Genomic DNA, 25,105 nt, shown 5'->3' on the forward strand with positions numbered 1-25,105 from the left:
TGTTTGATTTTTCAACAAGGGTATTAAAAAAATACATTAATACTGTATTTGTACTGATATATACTTATATTTGGTACTCTGAAGTTGTTAGAGTTCTGAAAATAAGCTTACTTATAATACTTTGTTATAATACTCAGTGGAGTAGTAATGTAGTGGAAATTAGATGAATAGATAGATTAGATTAATAAAATGCCATTTAAAAAGGTTAGTGAGTGTAAGTTCTTGAGATGGTTATTTTAATGTTTTAATATACAGACGTTTATTAATCAATGTTATATGCCAAATATATTTCTGATCTTATATTGAAAATACGGCGAAAGCAAGTTTCAGTAACATATCATTTTAAAATTATTCCCTTTACTCTGTAATCAGAGAAGCAGGATTAACTTAATAAATTATCGAATTTTGGCCATATAAATATTCAATTTTAAGGCAATCTATTGGGTAATCAATTATTAAAATAATACTAGATTATTTCGTTTACTCTTAAAGTTGATTTTATATATCTCAAAAGTACTACTGATGGTCTAGTGCTCGAAGTTCGATCGTAATTCATTAATTTAATTGTTTCTTTTACGTATACGCTGACATTGTCATTGACGTCATTATCTGTTAGCGTATACCAATTCGTCGTTAGTTTGTGTCTACTTAAAAAATGAAAAAATTAATGACTATTTTATTATGTTACAGGCATTATTAAAAAATGGTTTAAAAAAAAATTATGAAAGCGCCACAGTGAATAATTAGGCCAGTCATAATACATATAGTCAGGTTAGTTACACCATTTATAACTCAAGAGTGACTGAACCGATTTTAATGATGGATATGATTTGTTGGTCTCCACACCGAATAGCAGAATAAACTATTGATATATCGTAAATATTCACTATATTTTAAATAAATTGGGCTTCGAACTACTTGAAAATTAGGATATGCTTAATATAATCTTAATTTATTACTATTCTTCTATTATACGCACATGAATATACACGCAGGGCGAGTGTGGAATAAATGATTTGAAATACGACCGATACTATCCGGCTATCTGTATTTCTAACTACCTAACTGATGAAATGAATGAGTTGATGTGTTTTTACCCTCAGTATTGCTTTGTATTGCCGTTCATCCAGTCGCCTCTGCTTTTCTTGAATAAATCAATAAAATATAATAGAAAAGTAAAATAATAGTTTTTTTTTTCTTTAATACTCTTTCATTAAATATAACTGGCGCAATCGATAGGATTCCAGGAAGATCATAAGACTGTTCTCTTTTGAATTCATTTAATTAACCGGAACTAAATTAATTATAACGAAAAGAAGGCAGGTTGACGTTGGATTGGCAATCGTTTCGGAGTTACTCGAGGCGTTTCTTGGTGTAGTTAAGTGAAATTCGGGCAAAACCATCGCCGTTGGAGTTGTAAGGTCACAAAAAGTGGATTTAAGGTGTTCAACTACCCTTAGCCATAAACTATTCCAAGTATGAAACAATCAGTCTTTGAAGAACAACCCTAGTTCAAAGGCAAACTGTTGGACGAAGGTACAATCAACACTCAACAACAATTTTTATAACAACTATAAGCTGTTCGGACGGAATAACGACCATATACATCATTGTGGCCGTTTCTTTGGGAGGGAGGTGTTATGTAATACGACCCAGACCATCCGGCCATCTATTTTCTCGATCATCTAACCACCTGACTAGTCAACGAGTGAGACGGGTTTGTCGGTATCGCTTTGTATCGTTCCAGCCAGTTGCTTCCTCTTTTCGTGAATAAATCAGTTTTCAAGTAAAATAACAGAGTTTTTGTTTAAAACCCTTTCATCAAGTATAACTGAAATACATCAGTATGTATTTCCCAACTAAAATTAATTTAAGACTGCTAAAGCTAAAGTCTTACTCTTAAAACACTTATACACTTTACAAGTGTATGTGATTTTCTTCGCTTCAATCTTCTGATTTCCTTCTTTCCGTGATGTCCAGTAGCTGTATTGCTTCCATGTTGCTCTGACTTAGTCTTATTTCGTGTTTTAAGGCAAAATCTTGGATAACTTCGTAAATCCATTTGATTTCGAGGCCATCGTGTTGTTCTCTGTTAGTTACGTAGCGATAAACATTGGAAATTAATCACTAGTTGGGTTACTAGTTGATTTGATGCTGTAGTGCAACCCCATATTTGAACCCGATTAGTCCTAATAGGTTTTATACCATATGATTGATAAAGAAATTTCTTTTATATTAAGCCAAGTTGGGAGAATCTTTTGATTTTGAGTCTAATCTGTTCTGCTTTTTCTCTAACGTAATATTGTACATGAATTATTAATAAATGAGTTTTAAACATGTCAACCTCTTGAATTTTTTAATTGGACTTATTATTTAACATAATCTACTCAGTTTCCAATTATCCCATTTAATTTTATTCAAGAGTTCTGTTCGAACCACCGCGGAATGCAGACGTAACTTTCAGAACGCTCTGTTGTAGCTCTCAACCATTGTAGGTTAAGAACGTGATTTAATAGGTGAACTATTGAACATGAAATTTAAAATTTATTTTTTATAAGCAATGCTCTACCTTCTAAGAATTTTCTTTCTTATTTTCGTAAAGGTAAATCGAACGACTAAAATATGACGCGCTTAAAAAAAATTAAATTAAGCATTTAATAACCATTAAGTGATCTGTACGGTTAATTTTAATACATAATGGCTAATCCATAACACCTCTCTGTCGATTTATCAATTGAATCACCAATTCAACTGAAACAAAAAACGCTTGAGAAGTCCCTAAGAACAAGTCGTCCGAAAACAGACGAAAATCAGCGACTATTGGCTTCAGAAACCCCTCCCAACATACAACAATTTCAGTGCCCTGACAGAAGAGACAGAAGAAAACCAGAACAACAAAGAAAACCAACCAAAAGCAATTCCCAGACCACCTGTAATTGTTATATAAGATAGATGTTGTTAAACATCTGCATAACTTGCTCAAGACAATATGTAATAATTACACAATAAAAACAATCGGATCTGAAACAATGTTTGACCCTGAACATATCAAAGTTTTAATAAGATTGGACAATAGAAACACACAATACCATACTTTTCGACCAAAGTTTGAAAAAACTTACATATTCGTCATAAAAGGACTACATCACGCCACAGAATTAAACACTATTAAAACAGCCCTAGCTGAACAAGGCCACAAAGTTGTAAATATACACAATATTAAACACCATGCAACGAAGGAGCCACTGCCAATGTTTTATATTGATTTAACTACAAAAGAAAATAATAAACATGTTTACAAGATTAAGTATTTGGACCATAATGTCATTAAATGTGAGCCACCATACACAAAAAGAATCACCCACAATGCGCCAGATGTCAAGCATATGAGCATGTGTGAAATGCGCAGAAGAGCATGCAACCAATAAATGCACGCGCAAAACACGTAACGATAAAGTGAAATGCGTCAACTGTGACGGTGACCATCCTGCAAATTATAGGGGATGCCTAGTCCATGACTGGTAGCCATTAAGTAAATACAAAATAGCCGTCTGGAATGCTAATGGACTCCAGCAACATGCCATCGTGATGGTATCCGAAACCAAGTGCGAAGTACTCTGAAAGACTATTAGTGCATCCCAATGCACTCGCCAAACAGTTAAATGTGAGCAATGCTACTGAAGTGCGTAAGCTGAAACGCATACTACCATACGAACTGATTAATAGACACATAGAGTGAGATTTAATAATCTCTATAATAAGCTGGAATAGTTTTTAGTATAACTTTTAGACTATAGGTTGTACAGTAGATCACTTACTGAAGCGATCTTCTACATGTCAGGATAGTTATATTATATAACTAAAATCATATAATAATAATACTTATTGCCCACGGGCAGATTGTTGACGTTCTAGGAGATTAATAAAAAAAAATTATTCAGTACATTATAATTATTTATAGAGTTTTAGCAACGACATAAAAACCCGATATAATGTTCTGAGTATTAATATATAAGAATACGCAGAAATTTGCCTGAACTGCTCTTTGTTGACAATTGGTCAACCACATTATGTAAACATACAAGAATTATCCACTTCAGAAATTATATCAAGATATAACAGTGGTTGTATTATCGGAATTAATATTCTATGAAAAGCTAAATCATAAAACGTAAATAATCACTCCTTAGCATCGTCAGTTATCATATATTTAAATATTTTGAAACAATAACTGCATCTGTTTTACCAAAAACGAAAAATATTTAAACTAACTGTCAAGAAATTATAAAGTTTTCGTAATTAACCACATGTCTTCCCAATCATTTTATTATACTTGCCTCGTTAAACATTCTTTTGAATAAATTAAGTTTTATTAAATATATATTATTCATTCATCTGTAATATAAAATACTGTAAAAATATATAAACTCTTAGACAAACTCCAGTTTATGTTCTAATTATCTGCACATTTTCACCGTAAATAATTATAAACTTAGTTTCTTTATGTGTATTATTTATTACATATATAAATATATGATTCATTAAATTCTTAATTCTCAAAATAGATTGACAACCAAGGTGATGATCTTGGAAATATTGGTTTCCTAATTAGAGCTGAATTAAAATTTAATTAATTCAAACAAGGAAATCAATTAACATGTTTAACAAATTAAGCGTTAATCAAAAATAAAATAAACAATAATAAGTTTGTAAATCAAATCAAATAATGATATTGTTTTTTTACGAAAATCCCTATCAATGAGACTTTAAAATTAATCGAATAATTAGAAAAATTATTAAGCAACCTCTTCCCTAGCATATAACTTCCTTCCCGCGCATATTTTGGCAACCAAAGAAATTCCAAGAAAAGTTTTATAAACCAACATCCATATACAGTTTGAAAACAAAGCAATAACAAAACACGCACTTCTCATTTTATTCGGTTTTACACGGAATTGACAAAATTAACCTAAGTTTTTGAATCACTTGAATTCTCAACCCTTCATTCACTATGGGGACCGAATATAATAATGAAACTACCTTCTTGGATGTTTTAGTTCGACGAAACAGCAACACATACCTTTTCTTTACCCAAATGTATTAATTAACAGAATCTTCAAAATATCTAAAGCTAACTACTTAGAAAATGTACATCAGATATGTCTTCCTCAGAATGGATACAGTTGTCAGAATACAACTGAGATGTCAGGTGCTCCCAAACCCCAAGACCACAACAGCTTCAGTGAAGATGACTGAACTACATAAAATCGCTATAAACAGTACGGAAATTGTATATAATAGAACCGTGATGATCAAATAACATCAACCGCATGCAAGAAAACATCAAGAAGGTCTTGAGATTCATAAACATCACACCAATCTCATTAAAATCAAGGACTATAAGACCAACCCCCTCTAGCACACCATTCTCATGTTTAAGGGAAACACAAAATTCATTCAAAATCATGTGGTTTTGTTTGCTTCATTCTTCTGACTTCCTGCGCGTTGTCTAGTAACTGTATTGCTTTGGCGTTGCTGTGATTCTTCGTCACCACTAAAAACCCCGAGAGAGGAGCTTTAGAGGTAATTATTTTTTATTACTCTTCGTGAGTCCACAATCTGCCCTACGAAATATAGTACGGAGCATCAACAATGGCATGCAACACCTTATTTTGGAACCGTTGAATGATGGATATATTAGATTTGCTAGCGGTACCCCATAGTTGAATTCCATATGTCCAAATGGGCTTGAGTATAGACTCATACAGCAATACCTTGTTATCTAATGATAACTTGGATTTGCGCCCAATGAGCCAATACATTTGATATAATTTTAGTCCCAGTTCTTTCCGTTTAGAGAGTATGTACTTCTTCCAGGTTAGGCGTCGATCTAAATGCATACCAAGATATTTAACATGCTCTGCTTGAGGGAGTTGACAATGATTGACGTTCACTGGCGGACATGTTCTTCTACGCAGGGTAAACGTATATGCGTGGATTTTGATTCATTGGCTTTAATATGCCATGTCTTCAACCATAATTGTATTTGCTCCAGATGGGTTTGTAGGTTTATTGATGCTGTGACTGGATCTATATGGGATGCTAAGATTGCTGTATCATCTGCATATGTTGCCACAGTAGTTATTTTTGTGGTGGGCAGATCAGCCGTATACAGAAGATACAGTACTGGACACAGTACACTACCTCGCGGAACTCCTGAATATATGGGATTTAATTCGGTATGTTCATCGCCTTGATTTACAATAAAATGTCTGTCAGTGAGATACGATTTTAGTAGCTGATAGTCCGGATGCGGGAGAAGTTTCTTTAGTTTAACCTGCAAGCCCGTATGCCATACTTTGTCAAAAGCCTGAGATATGTCTAGGAAAGCAGCCGAACAATATATTTTGGCATTTAGGTCAGCGTTTATTTTGTTTACAAGTCTATGCACTTGTTCTATAGTCCCATGCTTATTGCGAAAGCCAAACTGATGTTCTGGAATAATTTTTCTTTTTCTATTATATAGTTTAGCTTTTTTATGTATAATTTCTCGAAAACTTCTCGATAAAAAAAAACTCTTTTTATGTAAAAAACTCGAGATTATTGGTAATAAACTTATAGGTCGGTAGGAGGTCACATCTTCTGGTATTTTTCCTGGTTTAAATATCATTAATATTTTAGCTACTTTCCAGATACTAGGGAAGTAAGAGGTAAAATAAAATGTTATCCATTCAATCAAACATACTCTTGGTACCACATTATATCTAGATCAACAACGTTATTAATAATTAAGAAGTTATCAAGCAGAATCGCCACTAACAACGTAACCAAACTCCAGGTCAGATTAGAGACAGTTAGACTGCCAACTAAGAAATCAAGCATTCGTAATCAAATTCAGAAAGATAGATTCTCCCCAGAAATATATCTAGAGTCTTTCCAAAGTAGCAGTGAACCTACACCATCAAGATATTTAATGTATTGCTTCTTGTAATTTGTAAATTCGTTTTAGAATCAGCCAATATTTTCCTTCTCATTTTATTATAATTAAAAAGAGACCCAACTCTGCCTGATACACTCGAACTTGTAAACAAATGAGCCTGCTAAAGCCGCTCGGTTGTTAAATGTCTGCAAAATTCTTCAAAATATTAGTGATAAGAGGTTATAAACCGGCAAACGTTGTTTTGGCGTTTTGCTTGTTTTGATAAAGCTCAAATCGCTGCTTAATATGATTAAAATCGCTGCTTATGATTATTCTGGTTGAAATTGCCGAAGCTAAATAATTAGTCAGAAACAGATTACGTCTCTAGTCAATAACTTCGAACAGGAATGAGGTAATGGGGCTTGTTCTTACCTATAAAATGCGTTAGAGAGGTAATTATTGATACTAATAAATGCTAAGCTACTAGTGTTTTATTGGAAATATTTTATTATGTTGCAACTGCATGAATGTTAGTATAGATACTATAACTAAAATCTCTCAAAAAAGAGAAACAATTTTGGATTAACCGAAAAGAAAGTATCTATGTTACATACCTTGAGGTTAGTTTAATCCAAGATTAAATTAATGAAATGTATAGGACTACGAGTAGTTTTTTAACAAATATAATTTAATACAAATATTTCAGAGATAAATATTAGTAATAAAAGTTAACATAGAAAATTTAAGGATATGCAGCTCTTTGAGGGATATAAATCATCACTTCAAACACTGTTGGGAGGGATTTAAATAGTATAAACATAACCTACAATAGACATGCAGGTCGAAAAAATATACAAGCAAGAACTGTTTGGGTATGTGGAAAGGATTGTCTATAATAACACCCTTCCGTATTAATGAACTCCAACAGACACACAGAAGAGGAAATTGGCAAATGGTGGAATTGTGAACTAGAGTTAGATTGAAAATTAACAGCTTGACTTAAATAGTGACTCAGAATATGACACCAAGTGAATGAAACTTTCTGGATGTGGGATTATGATACGGTGCTGACAATACCAAGATACGGTGAAGAGAGTGGAAACAACTAAAGTAATTAAATAATTAATATAGGATAACTGTAGAGAATCGTATTGTAGTTTGTGAAAGATTTGAATGCATATATATGTGTATAATTGAGCATTTGACTAAAATCTACGAGGAGAAAATGAATGCTAACTGTTTTGCAGATATGGCAAATTCAATTTTATCAAGAAAAATGTACATAGGTACTAACAGAAGAGACTAAAGTGAAATTCGGTGTTATCAGAATGATATGACAAGAAAACACAGCAACGAAGAAAACAAGAACTGAACATAAAACGGTAAATATGTTCTCTCTATGTTAATATGTAAATATGTAAATATGATAAAATAACATCAAGTTAGACAAAAACTAAAACAAATTATAACCATAATAAAACAACTATACTGGTTAGTCGGAAGATACTCTCAACTTGATCTAAAATCAAAGAGGTCTATAGGGCTATACCAAAGGCAAAGTGTATACCTTTAATGTAAACAATAGCTATAAGTTATTATAATTTTATAATTGAGGAATACATATTGATGTATCTTCCCGCACTCGTCTTGCTTGTGAATTAATGCAAGTACAACAGAACAGTAATAATAAATTAATTTGTAATTAAGATTGTACTAAGCGTATCTATTAAAGATGCTATAAAAAATGTATGATAAAATAAATTATATTTTATAACATTTTTGTTTCATTATTTTTTTATATTACAATTTGTTTATAAATGTAAGCTGAAATAAACGAAAATGTGTAAAATTTCAACGTTAAATGCGGCAACATTGCACCGTTGTGACGTCATAAATTCAGATGATATAAGTTCACTGCTTCTTTGTATAGACTATATGCACACTTCTCACCCATTTTGTAACATTCATAACTCTTTTGGTCTCATCAATCTTATCTATATTCTTATTTATTTCAAATTTAAATAAACTATAAATAAAAATAGTTAATAAATAAACGTTTTAAAACTAAATACGTTTTTGTGGATTCATTTACGCAAAGAAGCCAGAAAAGTTGGAGGAGATAATGATAAACAACGCTTTGAATAAAACATATCATATTTGCCGCTATCTCTGAATAAACTTCAAAATTACAAAAAAATCAAATTATGTGTACACCCTATATTCATAGCAGCGTGTTTGATAAATTACTGCCTAAACCTGTAACGAGGCTATATGCAGAATTGACTATAGTGCAATGATCAAACATATGTGTATGATATCCTGCCTGATACCTGCAAAGCATAAAAGTTTTTCAAAATCAAACATTACATAAGCAGTAAGTTTTTGAATATATCTCGACGAAACATTCACAATTGTAAAATATTAATAAGTTGCATTCATATCTGGTAGTTTATATTTATGCAAATTACATTTCGTTTAGTTTATTGCATATTTATATCGATATTGCATAATAAACTAGTATATAAAAGGTATTAAATTGACGGAAAATACTTCATTTTATCGTATTATATTATGAAACGCGCAATCGAGTTACTAGAAAGGTTACCATCGAATGGAAAGGTCTTTAAGTAAAAGTTTATATAACCTAAATTTCGATGCAAAATACGTTGCGCTTTATTTTACTATTTTTTGAACACATAGATGTTATACAGTGCGACTGGTCTAATTATTGGAAAAAATGTGTTCGGAGTGTTTAATTTGACTGTGACATGTGATGAGTGACGTGTTTAAGGATTTTATTTATAGTGAAATAGGATTAAATCGCCAGTATTGTAAGTACAGTCGTTCCAAGAATTCTTCCCACTAAAGTCATATAGTTTTCAAGTAAAATAAAAGTTTTTGTTTAAAACATAATTTAACAGGTCAATTGAAAAGTCCCCGCCCTACCATAGTAAAACATATTTTTTTGGCAAAATTTTTTTTTATTCAACATAATTCCCTTCAAGGGTGATACACCGACTATAGCGACCCTCGAACTTTTCGATGCCATTTTTGTAGTACGATTTGTCCTTTGCTTCCAAATAGGCCTCAGTTTCGGCGATCACCTCTTCATTCGACGAAAATTTCTTCCCAGCGAGCATTCTTTTGAGATCTGAGAACAGGATATAGTCACTGGGGGTCAGATCTGGAGAATACGGTGAATGAGGAGGCTATTGTTTTCTCTGACTTGTGAAATGGTGCATCGTTTGGTGAAGCAGCCTTTCCTTTTTCCACAAATGCGGCCGTTTTTCGACGATTTCATCCTTTAAACGGTCCAATAATGCCTACATAAAATACGTTGTTGGTAGTCCTTCCTTTTTCAAGGTAGTCAATGACAATTATGCCATGCGCTTCCCAAAATACAGTCGCCATAACCATGCCAGACAACTGTTGAGTGTCCCACGCTTTAGAGCGGGTTCATCGTGTGCAGTCCACTCGGATGACTGTCAATTGGACTTCGGAGTGAAATGATGGCGCCATGTTTCATTCATTGTCACATATCGACGCAAAAACTCGGGTTTATTACGCTTGATCATCTTCAAACACTGCTCCGAATCATCAACTCGTTGTTGTTTTTGGTCAAAAGTGAGCGCGCGCGGCACCACTTTGCACAGAGCTTTCTCATACCCAAATATTCGTGTTTGATATGATGAAAAGATTCAGGTAATATCTTTACAGTGTATACTATTTCATTCAATTTGAATTTACAGTCATTCAAAATCATTTTGAGTGTTTTTTTTATGTTTTCTTCGGTAACAACCTCATTTGTGCGTCCACTACGTTCACCATCTTCAAATGCCGTCAAAATGCTAGAATTCACAAACTAATGATCCGACAGCTGTCAAATGTATACACGCATCTTTTGAAGGTTAGGACCAACTAAAAAACACGGATTTAATTCTAGTAGCGCCCTCTATGTGTCAGGCCGGGGACTTTTCAATTGATCTATTAGTTGGGCTAAAGTTCTAGAATTTTGGTTTATATACTAAAGTTAGTCGTTACATTTTTCCATGTTTCATTTTTTCATAAAAATGGTACTGTTTTATTTAGATATATCGAGGGACATCAAACAAGTAATAAGTGCCATTCAAATTAATTGTACTTGCTTCTCATTTTTGTTAGCTATGTATAGTAGTGATTTCTAACACGAATTTCCAATTTGAGCAGCTATACAACTACCAAGTTATCTAGTTTTCCCATCGTTCCTAAAACTTCCAAAATGTTTTAACTGTTATTTTGTTGATATGAAGCATCTAGCTTTCTCCAATCTAATTATCTATCTTCTGGAGTGTCGCCACTTCTAAAATAAAACTCGTTTAAAAGAAAAATCTGTGTTGTAAATATTTTTATTTTTGCATTCAATCTGTATTAGTTTTAATACCTATCAAACAGAGTGCCCCCCAAAAAAATGCATTTATCCTAATGCTGCGGGTTTGTTGGGATATTTTTAGTTCGGTTTGGAGGGTTTGACGACGGCCAACGAATATTTGTTGGCATGTTAGAGAAATAGAGATTTAACTTTATAGGAAATTTTGAGTGAATATTTCGCGACGTCCAACATGTAGATGTCGCTACTTTTAACTTATTATTTGTTTTATTCGGTATGCTATGAGCCGTGAAGAAATCCGATTGGTTCATTTCGTTTCTATAGCACCTTTATTGTTTATTTGTTTCGGGCGCCATCTTCAGTGTATCTATCCTAAAGATCACTGCATTTCAATTTTTATAAAGATTAAGTTATTTATTCAATGGTATTTATAAGGCGGTGCTAAAATAAGTAAAATAAATTCTCGATCTAAAAAGTGTTCCCGTGTACCCGGATGCATAGATAGTAAAGAAAAGCAGAATCGTTTAACTTCGAAGAAGTATTTAGCTGTCTTTAAAAAACGGTTGATAATGTTAAAAATCCCAAACTGACTGGATTAACCGTCAAAGAAATGTATAATTGTTACAGCGTATTTTGTTGTTGTAAGTTGAGGTAAGTAAATAAACATATTCAAATTAATAATCATATAAAATATAAAATGTTAATTTTTTAATTTTATTAATTAATCCCTTTCCGAAAGAAGCTACATAAACGGCCATATATTTTTATTCTTGGATCAATTATTTGATAATTACAACTCCATTAAAATAATAGTTCCTGAATGCAAACCTTTTAAGAGAGGATTAACCAAGTTCAATACATTAGAAATTTTGGTGTAAAGCGATTCAGGAATTAAATAGTGCTTACATTTTATTGCCCAAGTAAGAACGAATTTGTTAAAGTGAATTAAATATTTAATAATCACCTTGAGAGGGTTCATTTCATTAGAAAAATGTATAATTATCGTGAATAAATATATTGGCTTAGGTTACTTAATCAAGATAATTTGGGTGTATTAGAGTTCATAGATTGAAGAATATACATCCTTGGGCTAGTATGTTTGACAAATCATTTAAAGCGCTCAAAAGTTAATTTTTTTCATCTCGTTTGCCTTTAGAAAATTGTGAAGAGGGTTAATTTCATACTAACGGGGGATATATTACCAAGAGTTAAGAATTTGCAACTTCACTTTTTACCTTCAATTGTAGATGTTCCTATATGAACAAACGAGGCAAGGCAATATCACATGCCCCAGAAAATTGTTTTATTGTACTGTCAGTAGTTCTTTGAGCTATCGTTTTTTATTTTATCTCACTATATTACTACGTTGATAATATAACATATTTTTTGTCAAATATCTTTTAAAAAAGGTAAATTTAAAACCTTTTAATATTACACTACTTAATGTTCTTCCAAATCGAATTTAAAAATAATACTCATCATGTACTTTTGGATAAAACATGTAAACAGAACTTTAACAGAGAAAGACTGAATGTTTGTTTTCTGTATAAAAAAATAAATAGCCAAAACTCTAATAGATTCTATTAAATTGGTGGTTCTAAACAAATATGAAAAAGGAAAAGTTACAATTCTGACACTAGCGTTAACTTAAGCGGTCATCGCCATAGACATCACACAGATTTCGACGAGCCTCGATTTACATGTCAATGGAAAAGTCCCCAGTCTACCATAGTAAAACACATTTTTTTGGCAAAAATAGTTTTTTTTATTCAACATAACTCCCTTCAAGGGTGATACACTGATTGTAACGACCCTCCAACTTTTCGATACCATTTTTTGGAGCACGATTTGTCATTTGCTTCAAAATAGGCCTCAGTTTCGGCCGATCACCTCCTCATTCGACGAAAATGTCTTTGCAGCGAGCATTCTTTTAAGATCTGAGAACAGGAAATAGTTGCTGGGGGCTAGATCTGGAGAATACGGTAGATGAGGAAGGAATTCGAAACCAAATTCATGGATTTTTGTCATCGTTTTCACTGACTTGTGACACGGCGCATTGTCTTGGTGAAGCAGCACTTTCTTTTTCTTGATATGCGGCTGTTTTTCGGTGATTTCGTCCTTCAAACGGTCCAACAACGTTATGTAATAATTACTGTTGATGGTCTTTCTTTTTTCAAGGTAGTCGATGAAAATTATTCCATGCGCATCCCAAAATACAGACGCCATAACTTTGCCAGCCGACTGTTGCGTTTTCCCATGCTTTAGTGAGGGTTCATCGTGTGTAGTCCACTCAGATCACTGTCGATTGGACTTCGGAGTGAAATGATGGAGCCATGTTTCATCCATTGTCACATATCGAAGCAAAATATTGGGTTTATTACGCTTGATCATCTTCAAACACAGCTCCAAATCATCAACTCGTCGTTGTTTTTAGTCAAAAGTGAGCTCGCGCGGCACCCACTTTGCACAGAGCTTTGTCATACCTAAATATTCGTGAATGATATGATGTACACGTTCACTAGATATCTTTAGAGTGTCTGCTATTTCATTAAATTTCAATTTACGGTCATTCAAAACCATTTTCTGGATTTTTTAAATGTTTTCGTCGGCGACAAACTCTTTTGGGGCGTTCACTGCGTTCACCGTCTTCGGTGCTTATTTCACCACGTCTAAACTTAGCATACCAATTCTTGACGGTTGATTTTCCTGGGGCAGTGTCCGGAACTCGTCAAGTTTTTGCTTCAACTGTATTTTTTCCCTTCAAAAAGTAATATTTTATCAATACGCGTAATTCCTTTTTATCCATTTTCTTCACAATAAGAAAAGTTACATCACTCAAAATGCTATAATTCACAAACTAGTGATTCGACAGCTGTCAAATTTCTACACGCATCTTATGAGGGTTATGGATAACTAAAAAAACATATGGATTTAATTCTAGTAGCGTCATCTATGTGTCCGGCCGAGGACTTTTCAATTGACGTGTTAATTTCCCTGTTCGACAGTAATAAGAAGCAAATTACGGCGAAAATGACCTAGAGCAATAGCTTTTAAGAAAGAAAAATTTTATAAAATATGCTTTGGAAGCCTAATCCGCCTAATTAACAATTGTATACCCAAATAATGTATTTTACTTTCATTCGAGAGCGTATTTAGCTTTTTATGTTTAGTTCTTGTTTCCTTCGTTGCTGTATTTCCCGTCAAGTCATTCTAATTTCACTGTATTTCTTCTGTTACTACCTGTGTACATTTTTCTTGATAAAATTATTTTTAATCACTTCATTCTCCCTAATGCATTTGTCATATCTGCAAAATAGTTAGTATTAACTATCTCCTTAATCATTTTAACGAAATGCTCATGTATATTCTAAACATATAAATCTATTCACATAGAACTTTCACATTCTGCAATACGATTATTTACAGTTGTCCTATATCATTTATATATTCACCTTTAGTTCTTTCCACTCTCATTGCCCTTTCTTGGCAATTTTCAGCATTGAATCATAATCTCACGCCAATAACTACACTGTTAATTCACAATTCCACTATTTGTCCTTTAGGATTAGGGCCTTCCTTATATCCAAGCAGTTTCTGCTTGTATATCTTTCTCGACTTGCATGTTTATTGTATTAATTATTTACCACATCCCATAACAATTCGATCTGATTAATATGCAGTAATAGGGAGGAAGATGTTACACTCTGTGGCCCTATTGTTCAGCCATCTAATCCAGTGTGTATCTTTTTTCATGCCTATTTCTAAATTAGTAAATTACATGAAACGCAATTAAACATATCATTTATATTTACCAAATAACAATTTGAAATACTTCACTTACTTATATGTTGTTGTTCTTTTTTGATATATTTTCGTAGTAATACTCAGTTCATCAGCCAGCATTGTGTAATTTTTTTAACTAGAATAAAATGACAAGGAATTTTTTGTCTGATATTAAAACGAATTTACAAACTGCAATAGGCAATTATACATCTTGATGACGTGGGTTCACTGCTATTTTGCATAGACTATATACACAACACTTGGCCCAACGCCTTATTAATACATAAATATTGCGTGTATGTCAGATGTTTATGTTATTTTACCCATCCCCTCTTTCTATTTACAGTTAGTAATATTGTCAAAGAGAAAGCAACAAGGCCCAAAGAAAGTAAATTAATAACAGTATTTATCTTTAGTAATTTCATAGTTTCAATAAATTCAAAATAACTTCGCATTTTATTTAAATGCTTGTGTTCCCCTTTTTGTTTACAATATTACAATAAATATTGTAATTGCAAGCTCTTCCACTATCTCATCGGTATTATGAGACAACGCTTCTCAATTCACCGATATTTTTATCAATCACGGCCGACAATCGGCGTAAACATTGGTAGCCATTCGGTCATATTTAAGACACTGGAAAAGTAAAGGCGACTCATTAACTCGCCGCTATCCAATCACGTTGTATCGAGTGACAATTGCCGATCGGTCTTGATATCACGCACGGCCTACTCCGAGACTGCAACGTCTGACCAGTTTCACTGCATTTCACTTTGCAATCAAGACAGAATGCGTGTCGCTATTGTTGGTTCTGGTGCGGCAGGTTTGGCTTCCGCCAGGCATGTGATCGCAGCAGGATTCGATCTGGATGTCTTCGAGATGAGATCGGTCTTGGGTGGTACCTGGGTATATACGGACGATGTGGGAAAGGATAGATATGGTTATCCAGTTTATTCTGCGATGTACCAGGGTTTAAGGTAAAACTTTTAAGTCATAAAATATATTATTAATTGTTAAAAAGTGGTCAAATGAAGAGAATATAATTAAAATAAGATTTTTAATAAGGTTCCATTGATGTTAACATGGAATTTTTTTATTTAAATGATTTATTACATTGTTAATAGTCGTTGCCGACTAACCTACAATTTGTCAACAACTGCTTAAATCTACGTATATATACATAGGATGATTCATCGGTCCGAACTTAGTCTCTACATCTAATTATGTTTTGTTTTGTCACTTTTGTATCTGTCTCGTGTTATGGCATTATCCAAGAGTTGCAATACTTTTGAATATCAACATAAGAATGATAGTCTCTTCTCATGCCTCCTTGCATTTCTTTTGCTTTCCTGAGTTGATAGGCGGTATCTCCAAGTCTCGGTGTAAATCATCAATCTTATAATATTTAGGTGCACTTATTATGCTTCTTAGGACTTTGTTCTAGAAAAAAATACATTATATTTACATTGCATTTCCCGGAACATTGAATTGTAATAATTATAATAATATTATTATAATTATGTAATCCATTTAACCAATACCTAAATTTTCCTATATTTCAACTGCATTTTCTCTCTTTTATTTTTAATTTTAACATATCTCTTCGAGCGAAGTTTTACATCAAGAGTTATTACGATATATGACCGTTGTTGTTACATGCAATGATAATATTATTTATTATTAGTGATTATAGGCGAATTGCACATAGGCAGATTTACTTTGGTTATTTTCCAGATTTGAGTCGAATTATTTATACCGTCACCTACCTGTTGTAATATTTGGGTTGTTTCTTCGCTATTGTCTCCGATAGCAAGAATCGCAGTATCATCGGCAAATGTAGCCATCGTGATATTTTCCATTTATGATATAACATATTACATGTGTAAAGTAGGTAAACAATTAGCCCCAATACACTTCCTTGCGGTACACCTGTTTTAACTTTTTTTATTATGAAGTAGGCTTCCTCTTATTTAACTGAACATGTCGCTTTGGTAATATTTTCTGTAGCTTATGAATGGGGCCATCGTGTCAAACCCTATCGAAGAACTGTGCTACACCTAAGAATATAGTTGCTAATGAATTGAAAGTGTTGTGTTGGTATTCGCTTTTTTCTCTCAATAACGTTAATATGGAATAAAAACTGTTATGTGTGTGGTATTAATGAAATTATTTAGTATTTATATGAAAGGGTCTGTATATGTCTTCACGTATGCAATATAACATTGTTCAAATACCCACTGCTTCTTACGGTAACATGGGTCCGAGTAGAATGAGTCGATTGAGGGTCAGTGCCGCTTCTTCTACCAACAACTTCAAAAGTCGACCGTCGGGAGAACTACTGACGTGATCAAATCTCACAATCGTAGTAACCAATTGGCATCATATTCATATTATGCAGCCAATTGGCTGCATAATGTGAATAATTATCGAAAACCCCTATATATTAATTAAAGATATTAAATATCTTCCGTAAAATTTACAAATTTACCTTAGAAAAAAATTACGTGATAAAAAGTATAATAATAATAAGGCATAGTTACAATGCCAACGATTGTTCCAGTTTTCATCTTCCGAATATTTAAAGCTGTTCTTAAACCTATTTTTTAATGTTTTCGGGGTATACAGAAGACCACAGAATGATATAATTCTAGCAAAGTCTATACAAATAGGTTTTGAGGTTTTTTTGTAATTTTGAAGCTTCTTACTGGAAAATATTTTGTCCATGTCGTTTGTCCAAGAAATGAATGTTTAGCGTTTTGTAAAGAAAGTGTTTCTCCGACAGTCCATGAGTCAACGACCGGAACAAGTGGTTGTTGGAGGGAGCAATATCCGATGAATACGACATGCTATGTAGGGTTCTATCTAAAAATGTCCATATATAACCGGACATCCACAAGAATCACTTCAAGTTCGATTCATAGAGATCTCATGATGATTAAAAAAAAACTTTCAAAACCACCCCCAATAATTTATGTCACATAAATGTTATATTGTTAAATACAAATCAAAGAAATTTTACATTCCTAAAACAATAACATCATCTTCGCCATGAGTCTTAAGCACACACTTACTTGTACACCTAATATATACATTTAAGATAATTTAAAACTAATGACATTTTCACTTAAACGGTGAAAGTAACGGTAAGGAACATTTTTGTATACAAATAAAACCGGTCTCTCGAGCTTTAGTGACTGAATAATACACATATATGTATATATATATATATATATATATATATATATATATATATATATAGATATATATATAGATATATATATATATATATATATATATATATATAAATATATATATATATATATATATATATATATATATATATATGTATATATATATATATACGTTATATAAACGTATAGTATAGACTAAATCACAATTTCTTCCAAAAGTACCAAGAAAACAATGCAGTCCTAATCCTCAAATATAAATGCAGTATAAATAGTTCAAAGACTGCTGTTATAATTAGATGGGTTGAATATTCGCATATTGGCGGGGTATTGGGTAAAACACACAAGGCTATTTTAATATACAGTTGGAATATTCCCGGCTGTACGTAAGATATTACATTTTTTTAATGACAACATTTCTTTGATACATTTATAGACTTTATAGGCAAAATGTAATTTTCGTAGTTACTATGTAGCATCGTAGTTATTATGTAGGCATCTTAATTCTCGTAATATTTTCTAATTTATGGAAAATTTTATTTCAAAATCTATTACTTTAATATCATTGGCATTCAGTAGGCATTAACAAAACCATGTGTTGTGCGATGATTTTTTCTAGAGACAACAAATATGTGTATGAAATATGTTATTCTAAAAACACATTAAAATAACATCATTTATGATATTTTAGAATATTTTCTCAATCAACTTTCAATCAATCTCAATCTTCTATCTGGATTTTTTGGGTTTTTTTGTAAACCAAACACCATTTTTATATTCTTATATAGAATATTTAACATTCTTTACATTCTTTTGTAAATCTAAATATTTGAATCAAAATAAACGAGTTTCCCAATATGTGTAATCATTTTCATAAGGAACGCACCATATAATGGGGCAAAAGAAATTTTAATCCATGTAGAAAATGTCCCTTCCTATACTAACAATTCGAAAAACATGAGTTGAACGATGTCAATTTCGATATATAACTTTTCTTATGATGATTTACCTCATTTTCAAGTTTCATTTCTACCTCTTTATATAATTTCGACCCCACTTCACACATTTATTTCAATACCAAATTCAACGTCCATAGACTTTTCAAGGCACTTCTGATCATGTTTCACTTAAGTCAACCAGTTGCAACCAATTACCCATTAAAACAATTAATGTTCTAATCCACATATTTCTTCAAATTATAAACAAAATCACCTCCTTCAAGGTTGTGTTGTTAACACATCAAATATTACGATATGACATTTTATATCAAAGTATTTTCCATTACTGAACTAAGAGCATCGTCTTTTGTTTAAGACAAAAATTTATTTGCATACTTCATAATTTCAATTTAATCAGTCTTGTTTGGTTACAAATACAAAAGCATTATTTAAACCAATTTAATTCTCATCTCTTACGATTTTATTAAAACTACAGTATAATTAATCATATTATTTAAAAAAATATTAGGTATTTCCAAATAATTCATAATTAATTTTTAACTTATAAATGTCATTATACCTGACAGTGATGAATTATGGGAAATTGAGTTGATATAAATTAGGTTATACATTATGTTCTGTAAATTAATAAATAAGCTGTCCATACTATTTAAAATAATTAAGTTAATTCAATAATATTAGTATTTATATTTTAAGAAAATTACAAAAATGTAGTCGATTTTATTAATGAATATCAAAATTCTAAGCTTACTATGGTTATCACTAATTTCCATTTTCCTAGACATTCAAATTCGACCTAACTTCTGACCCCATCTGGTCATCACTGACTGTATTTTTCCATCTATTATAATTAGAACAAACCGAGCTGATTCTATTTACTATTAGCCAACCTTACGCAACGTATAAGGTTTTTAAAGTCCACCAATAATTAAAAAGATATTTAAATATGTGTAAGACTATTTCTCTTGTACATCAGTATCATTATTTATCACATTACTATAACTGATAACTAATATAGCTTTTTTGTTCTCTAGTATATCAATTATCATAATTAAAAATTCCATATTAGTAATAGCAAAACCATTTGTAACAATTTATATTGTTTTTTAGCTTAACTTATTATTTGTAGATGTATAATTTTAATTGTATTTAATATCTAAATAAAGACTGTACATTTCATAAACATGTAAAATATACTGAGCATAATAAAAATTTTCCATTCATAATTATTTTGTTTTTAATAGATAAATCGATTCTACAAATTTTATAAACATTTATAATTCCTGTATAACTGAAATTGCATTTTCTTTGTTGTAGAACCAACTTACCAAAAGAAGTAATGGGATTCCCAGATTTTCCTATACCAGAACAAAAGAAATCCTACCTGACACAGGCAGAAATTTTAGATTTCCTTAACCAGTACGCCGATAAATTCAATCTAAAAAATTACATCAAGGTACAACTGTACTTATAATTAGTTAACACTAATACATAATGATTTTCTATAGTTCAACGCAATTGTGACAAAAATTCAACCCATTAATGATACTTGGAAGCTATCATACGTTGACAAGCCCACGGGTAATGTGATCGAAAATCAATATGATGCGATTATGGTCTGTAACGGTCACTACAACGACCCAGTTGTGCCAACAATTCCAGGTGTATTAATTATTTTGTTTTCAAAAATGCGACTTTCTGGTTGTATATACTAACATGTATATGATCTTTTGTAGGTCAAGAGTTGTTTGCAGGTGATATAGAACACAGCCATAATTTCCGAAACCCAGAAAAATTCAGAGCTAAACGAGTGCTAGTAATAGGCGCTGGCCCATCAGGTTTGGACTTGACCCTACATATATCAAGCGTGGCTAAATATGTAAGTTGATGATACTTAGTAAATATAAACTCAGTAAATATAAAAAGTTATTACATGGAATTTTGTTTCTCATTTTAGGTAGTTCTAAGTCATCACTTGCCTGAGCCTATTAAAACTAAGTATCCACCAAATGTGCAAATGAAACCTGATGTCAAATGCATTATTGACTGCAAAAAGGTATTTCCCCTTCCGGTATACATGTTTATTTACTAAACGGATATTTTCAACAGATTCAGTTCGTTGACGATTCCTGTGATTCTTTCGACTACATATTACTTTGTACAGGCTATAGGTACAGTTTCCCATTCATCGATGATACTTGCGGTATTACTGTGAATGACAACCATATCCAACCATTGTACAAGCACATGATACACATTGAAAAGCCAACGATGTGTTTCATAGGGATTCCTTTCAATGTATGCGCGTTTCAAATGTTTGACCTACAGGTAATATTTAATACAACAGCGATATTTCGGTATTTACAACAGTGATTTTATATACAGGCGAGATACTTTTGCAAATATCTGAAAAAGTCTATAATATTGCCATCCGTCGAGGAAATGAAAATTCACACTGAAAACGATGTCAGATCTCGCGAAGCAAAAGGTTATTCAAAGAGACAAATGCATATGATGGGCCCCTATCAGGAATCCTATTACAATGACCTAGCCGCTGATGCCAGAACCACCCCTATTGCACCTGTAATGGTTAAATTACGCGACCTAAGCGTACAAAGACTGTATGATGATCTGCTGAACTTCCGTGAAGACCGATACAAAATTGTCGATGATCATAGTTTCATAAAGGTTTCAAATTAAGCATCTAACAGTACCATGGTCATCCAGTCAATATCAGAAAACATATAAAGACTTATATCAGTATCAATCAAGCTATTAATTAATATTGTTTATCGCCTTGACTCTATTATTTAGATATTTATCCAGTTTATATAGCAATAATATTTATTGATTTATGATGTTTATACGTTAAATAAACTTATGTTTAACAGTTAGTTGATTTATTCAAGATATCTAAGACAAATGAAATAGCTCCAGAAAAAATTGATTTACTAGAAAAACACCACAATAAAACCAATATTATGCTATATAGTCATGAATATCAGCAACAATTAATCATATTATACCAAACAATTCTAGAACGCCAAAAGTATTGTTTAAAGCCAAAATATTAATTAGCCTTAAAATATTCTATAAAGAAAATTAGTATGTATAATTAGTTGGCCTTGGATTGGATAATAGTTAATACAGATAATTATGGTAAAATTTAGTTGACCAAATATATCAATTAATTCAAATCTTCAATAGTCAGGTAGTAATGTTTGGATTTGCTGCTACAGAGCATCAAATAAGTCGAGAAATAAATTGGGGATCTAGTTCATAATAAAATAGCACCAATAACTGAAGCATATTAATAAATTAATCAAGTTTTTAAATGTTTCTTTGACTGAATATAAATATATAATTTGACTGAAGATAATACACTTATGTAACGTAATGTAAACAAAGCAATAAATAATAGCACACGAATTAAAGTGACATATTTAAGAAAGAGAAACACGTTTAAGCTTCATAATTATCTGATATCTGATCTGGTAAATAAGACAAAAATATATAAAAACACAAATATATATTATTGTACATTCATAATAGTTCCACCGGTATTTCAATATAATTAAAATTTAAAACACACCAACAGCTATGCCAACAAAACACTTATAACAAAAACAATGGAAATAATTTTATTACTTATGACTGTAAAAATAGATTTAGTACCCAAAGTAAAAAAATACAATAGCAGTGAATTCAGTGTATTCATATACTAGTAAATGGACGAGATTCAAATCAATCATTGTGAGTCGTAGAGCCTGTTTGATGCAGTTTTCGCCGAAAATATGGGATCCTTTCCAAAAGGGACAACAGTATATTACCTGGTAAACGTTGATGTGTTCTTATTAACTCCTCAGAAGCTATAACAACCTGTTAAGTAATTAATTATTGCTTAATGAAAACTTTACATAAATAATTATTTCAAAAAAAACACATTAAAATAACATCATTCATCATATTTTAGAACTTTTTCATAAATCAATCAAGATTTTTTTGGGTGTTAACCTTATTTACTATTACTTCTTAATGTATAAACCAAAAAAAAGAAACATTTTTTTTATATTCTTATATAGAATATTAAACATTCTTTACCTTCTTTTGTAAATCTTCTGCTGAAATATTTGAATCAAAATAAATGGGTTTCCCAATATGTGTAATCATCTTCACTGGGAAACCACCATATAATGGGGCAAAAGGAATTTTAGTCCATGTATAAAGTTTCAAAAAAATGTTCCGTCCTATACTGACAACTCGAAAAGCTTCCCTGATATTTTCTGTAAAAATCGGAATAACTACCTAAAAAAGGATACCTTGAAAATAAAATTAATATAGCCATTATCATTGAACAGCTTTACCACTTTTGAATCAATAGCTGCTTTAGCAAATCCAAGTCTTTTTTTCCACAATAAACTATAATTTTCACTGAATTGTGCTTCATATACTCCTCCAGGTGATATTGCTAAATAGTTACCATCCTTCAAAAGATTGGAACATGATTGTACTGTACCTGGAATCACTCTCATGCAATCAGCCAATATACTAAATCCTGTTAAAAATGGAATAGTAAAGATATATGCTACTTTTACCTATTGATTATTTTTACCTGGGATTTTAAAAAAGAAATGATCTGCTACTGTATGCACTAATTTATTCCTAGCTAAGTAAATTTTTGCTATAAAATAATAAACATCTATTGGAATTGCTCCATGGTAATAAATAAATAAAGCAGCGCCTGTATCAGGGAGATTTTCCAACCCACTAACTTCATAACCTGAAAATGGAATAAAATAATAGAATATTTATTATTACACCTTACCTGATACCAGTACCATGCCAAATCCAGCCATGTGCATCCCAGAAAACAGCAACACATTTCCTGGCAGTTTCCCATATATCGCCTGTTATCAAAGCAGTCCTAAGACAAGTCCAATGCAATTTATATACATAAAGCATAAACGCGGTAAGATAAAGTAATAGAATTATTAAACTAGGCAACAAGAATGTTACTAGTAACGGCGTTAAACACCATGTTAGCCATAAGGAATAATCAATATCAACATAATTCACTAAAATTTAAAACAAAATTAAAATTAAAAGAAATTCAAATTGTAAGAAATATATAACCACTTAAATACCTGTAAAATCATTGACAAACTGTAAAAACTGGTCAAACACACCCATTGTCAAAAGTTTCTTTTATAAAACTTGTATCCTATAGTCATAGATCTTCATCTTACGGCGTATTAATTAATGCCACATTTACAATTCATCGATGATAATAAATCAACAAAATACAGCTGATTATGACATTCAACAGTCAGAAACGTAGACTAAACCTCTACACAAAAATAAAAAATAGGAAGCGTGGGGAATTATCGATGGATATAGTCGATAGTCAGAAAACTTCTGAACTATTCGATAGTCATATAAAAATAGTCAAACGAAAATCAGTGAACCAAAGAAACTTAGACATTCAAAAGGCATGGACAAACATTGGAAGAATCACTAAGGAAATAACATAAAAATAGTCTCCATTTACTAATAAATCAAAATTTCCCCCTAAATATAAATTAGTCTATATTAACTTAATAATAAATTATTTATTTGTATTAATTTTCGTTCAAAAGTATTTATTGTAGCAATCCAATTTGCTTCTTTTTCGCTATTATACTAAGAATATTAAAAAATAGAGTTCTAAAAGCCCTAATTTCATGTACCCTATTATGTATCATAATACAAATCACAAAACATTGAAATGTATATTATATATGTAAATGTCTATCTGTATATTTTATTAACAAATAGCACATAAAATTACAGTTTTATATTATCAAAATCACCAACAAGAGAGGCAAAACCAAAATGCCAAAAAATAGGAAAT

General features: G+C 31.6%; 2 protein-coding genes and 1 long non-coding RNA gene across 8 annotated transcripts; 1 reads left to right on the plus strand and 2 right to left on the minus strand.

Moving 5' to 3' along the window:
• Positions 1 to 9,156: 9,156 nt before the first annotated feature.
• LOC143201471 (senecionine N-oxygenase) lies at positions 9,157 to 22,105 on the plus strand. 5 transcript variants are annotated; one of them, XM_076412572.1, is made up of 7 exons: positions 9,157 to 9,293; positions 20,533 to 20,671; positions 20,724 to 20,877; positions 20,952 to 21,094; positions 21,173 to 21,271; positions 21,325 to 21,543; positions 21,601 to 22,105. In XM_076412572.1, exons 2-7 carry the CDS (start codon positions 20,555 to 20,557, stop codon positions 21,913 to 21,915), a joined length of 1,047 nt encoding a protein of 348 aa, XP_076268687.1. In that variant the 5' UTR covers positions 9,157 to 9,293; positions 20,533 to 20,554; the 3' UTR covers positions 21,916 to 22,105. The 5 variants fall into 5 exon arrangements, with proteins under 5 accessions (XP_076268687.1, XP_076268685.1, XP_076268684.1 ...); XM_076412570.1 differs by lacking the exon at positions 9,157 to 9,293 and adding an exon at positions 9,610 to 9,750; XM_076412569.1 differs by lacking the exon at positions 9,157 to 9,293 and adding an exon at positions 10,590 to 10,621.
• On the minus strand, positions 16,140 to 20,086 carry LOC143201483 (uncharacterized). Of its 2 annotated transcripts, none has more exons than XR_013006957.1 (2): positions 16,835 to 16,973; positions 16,140 to 16,508 (listed from the first exon to the last, which is right to left on the minus strand). It is a non-coding gene; the product is annotated as an uncharacterized LOC143201483 (long non-coding RNA). The 2 variants fall into 2 exon arrangements; XR_013006958.1 differs by lacking the exon at positions 16,835 to 16,973 and adding an exon at positions 19,967 to 20,086 and having other exon boundaries at positions 16,369 to 16,508.
• A 622-nt stretch (positions 22,106 to 22,727) lies between the features above and the next one.
• On the minus strand, positions 22,728 to 24,524 carry LOC143201473 (DGAT1/2-independent enzyme synthesizing storage lipids). The gene is made up of 6 exons (XM_076412576.1): positions 24,360 to 24,524; positions 24,054 to 24,290; positions 23,828 to 23,995; positions 23,580 to 23,770; positions 23,317 to 23,520; positions 22,728 to 23,094 (listed from the first exon to the last, which is right to left on the minus strand). Exons 1-6 carry the CDS (start codon positions 24,403 to 24,405, stop codon positions 22,960 to 22,962), a joined length of 981 nt encoding a protein of 326 aa, XP_076268691.1. The 5' UTR covers positions 24,406 to 24,524; the 3' UTR covers positions 22,728 to 22,959.
• Between the last annotated feature and the right edge of the window lie 581 nt (positions 24,525 to 25,105).

Source organism: Rhynchophorus ferrugineus, unplaced genomic scaffold (assembly GCF_030347505.1).
Source record: "Rhynchophorus ferrugineus isolate W39M unplaced genomic scaffold, kcgeb_rfMv2 rfM8, whole genome shotgun sequence".
NCBI lineage: Eukaryota > Metazoa > Arthropoda > Insecta > Coleoptera > Curculionidae > Rhynchophorus > Rhynchophorus ferrugineus.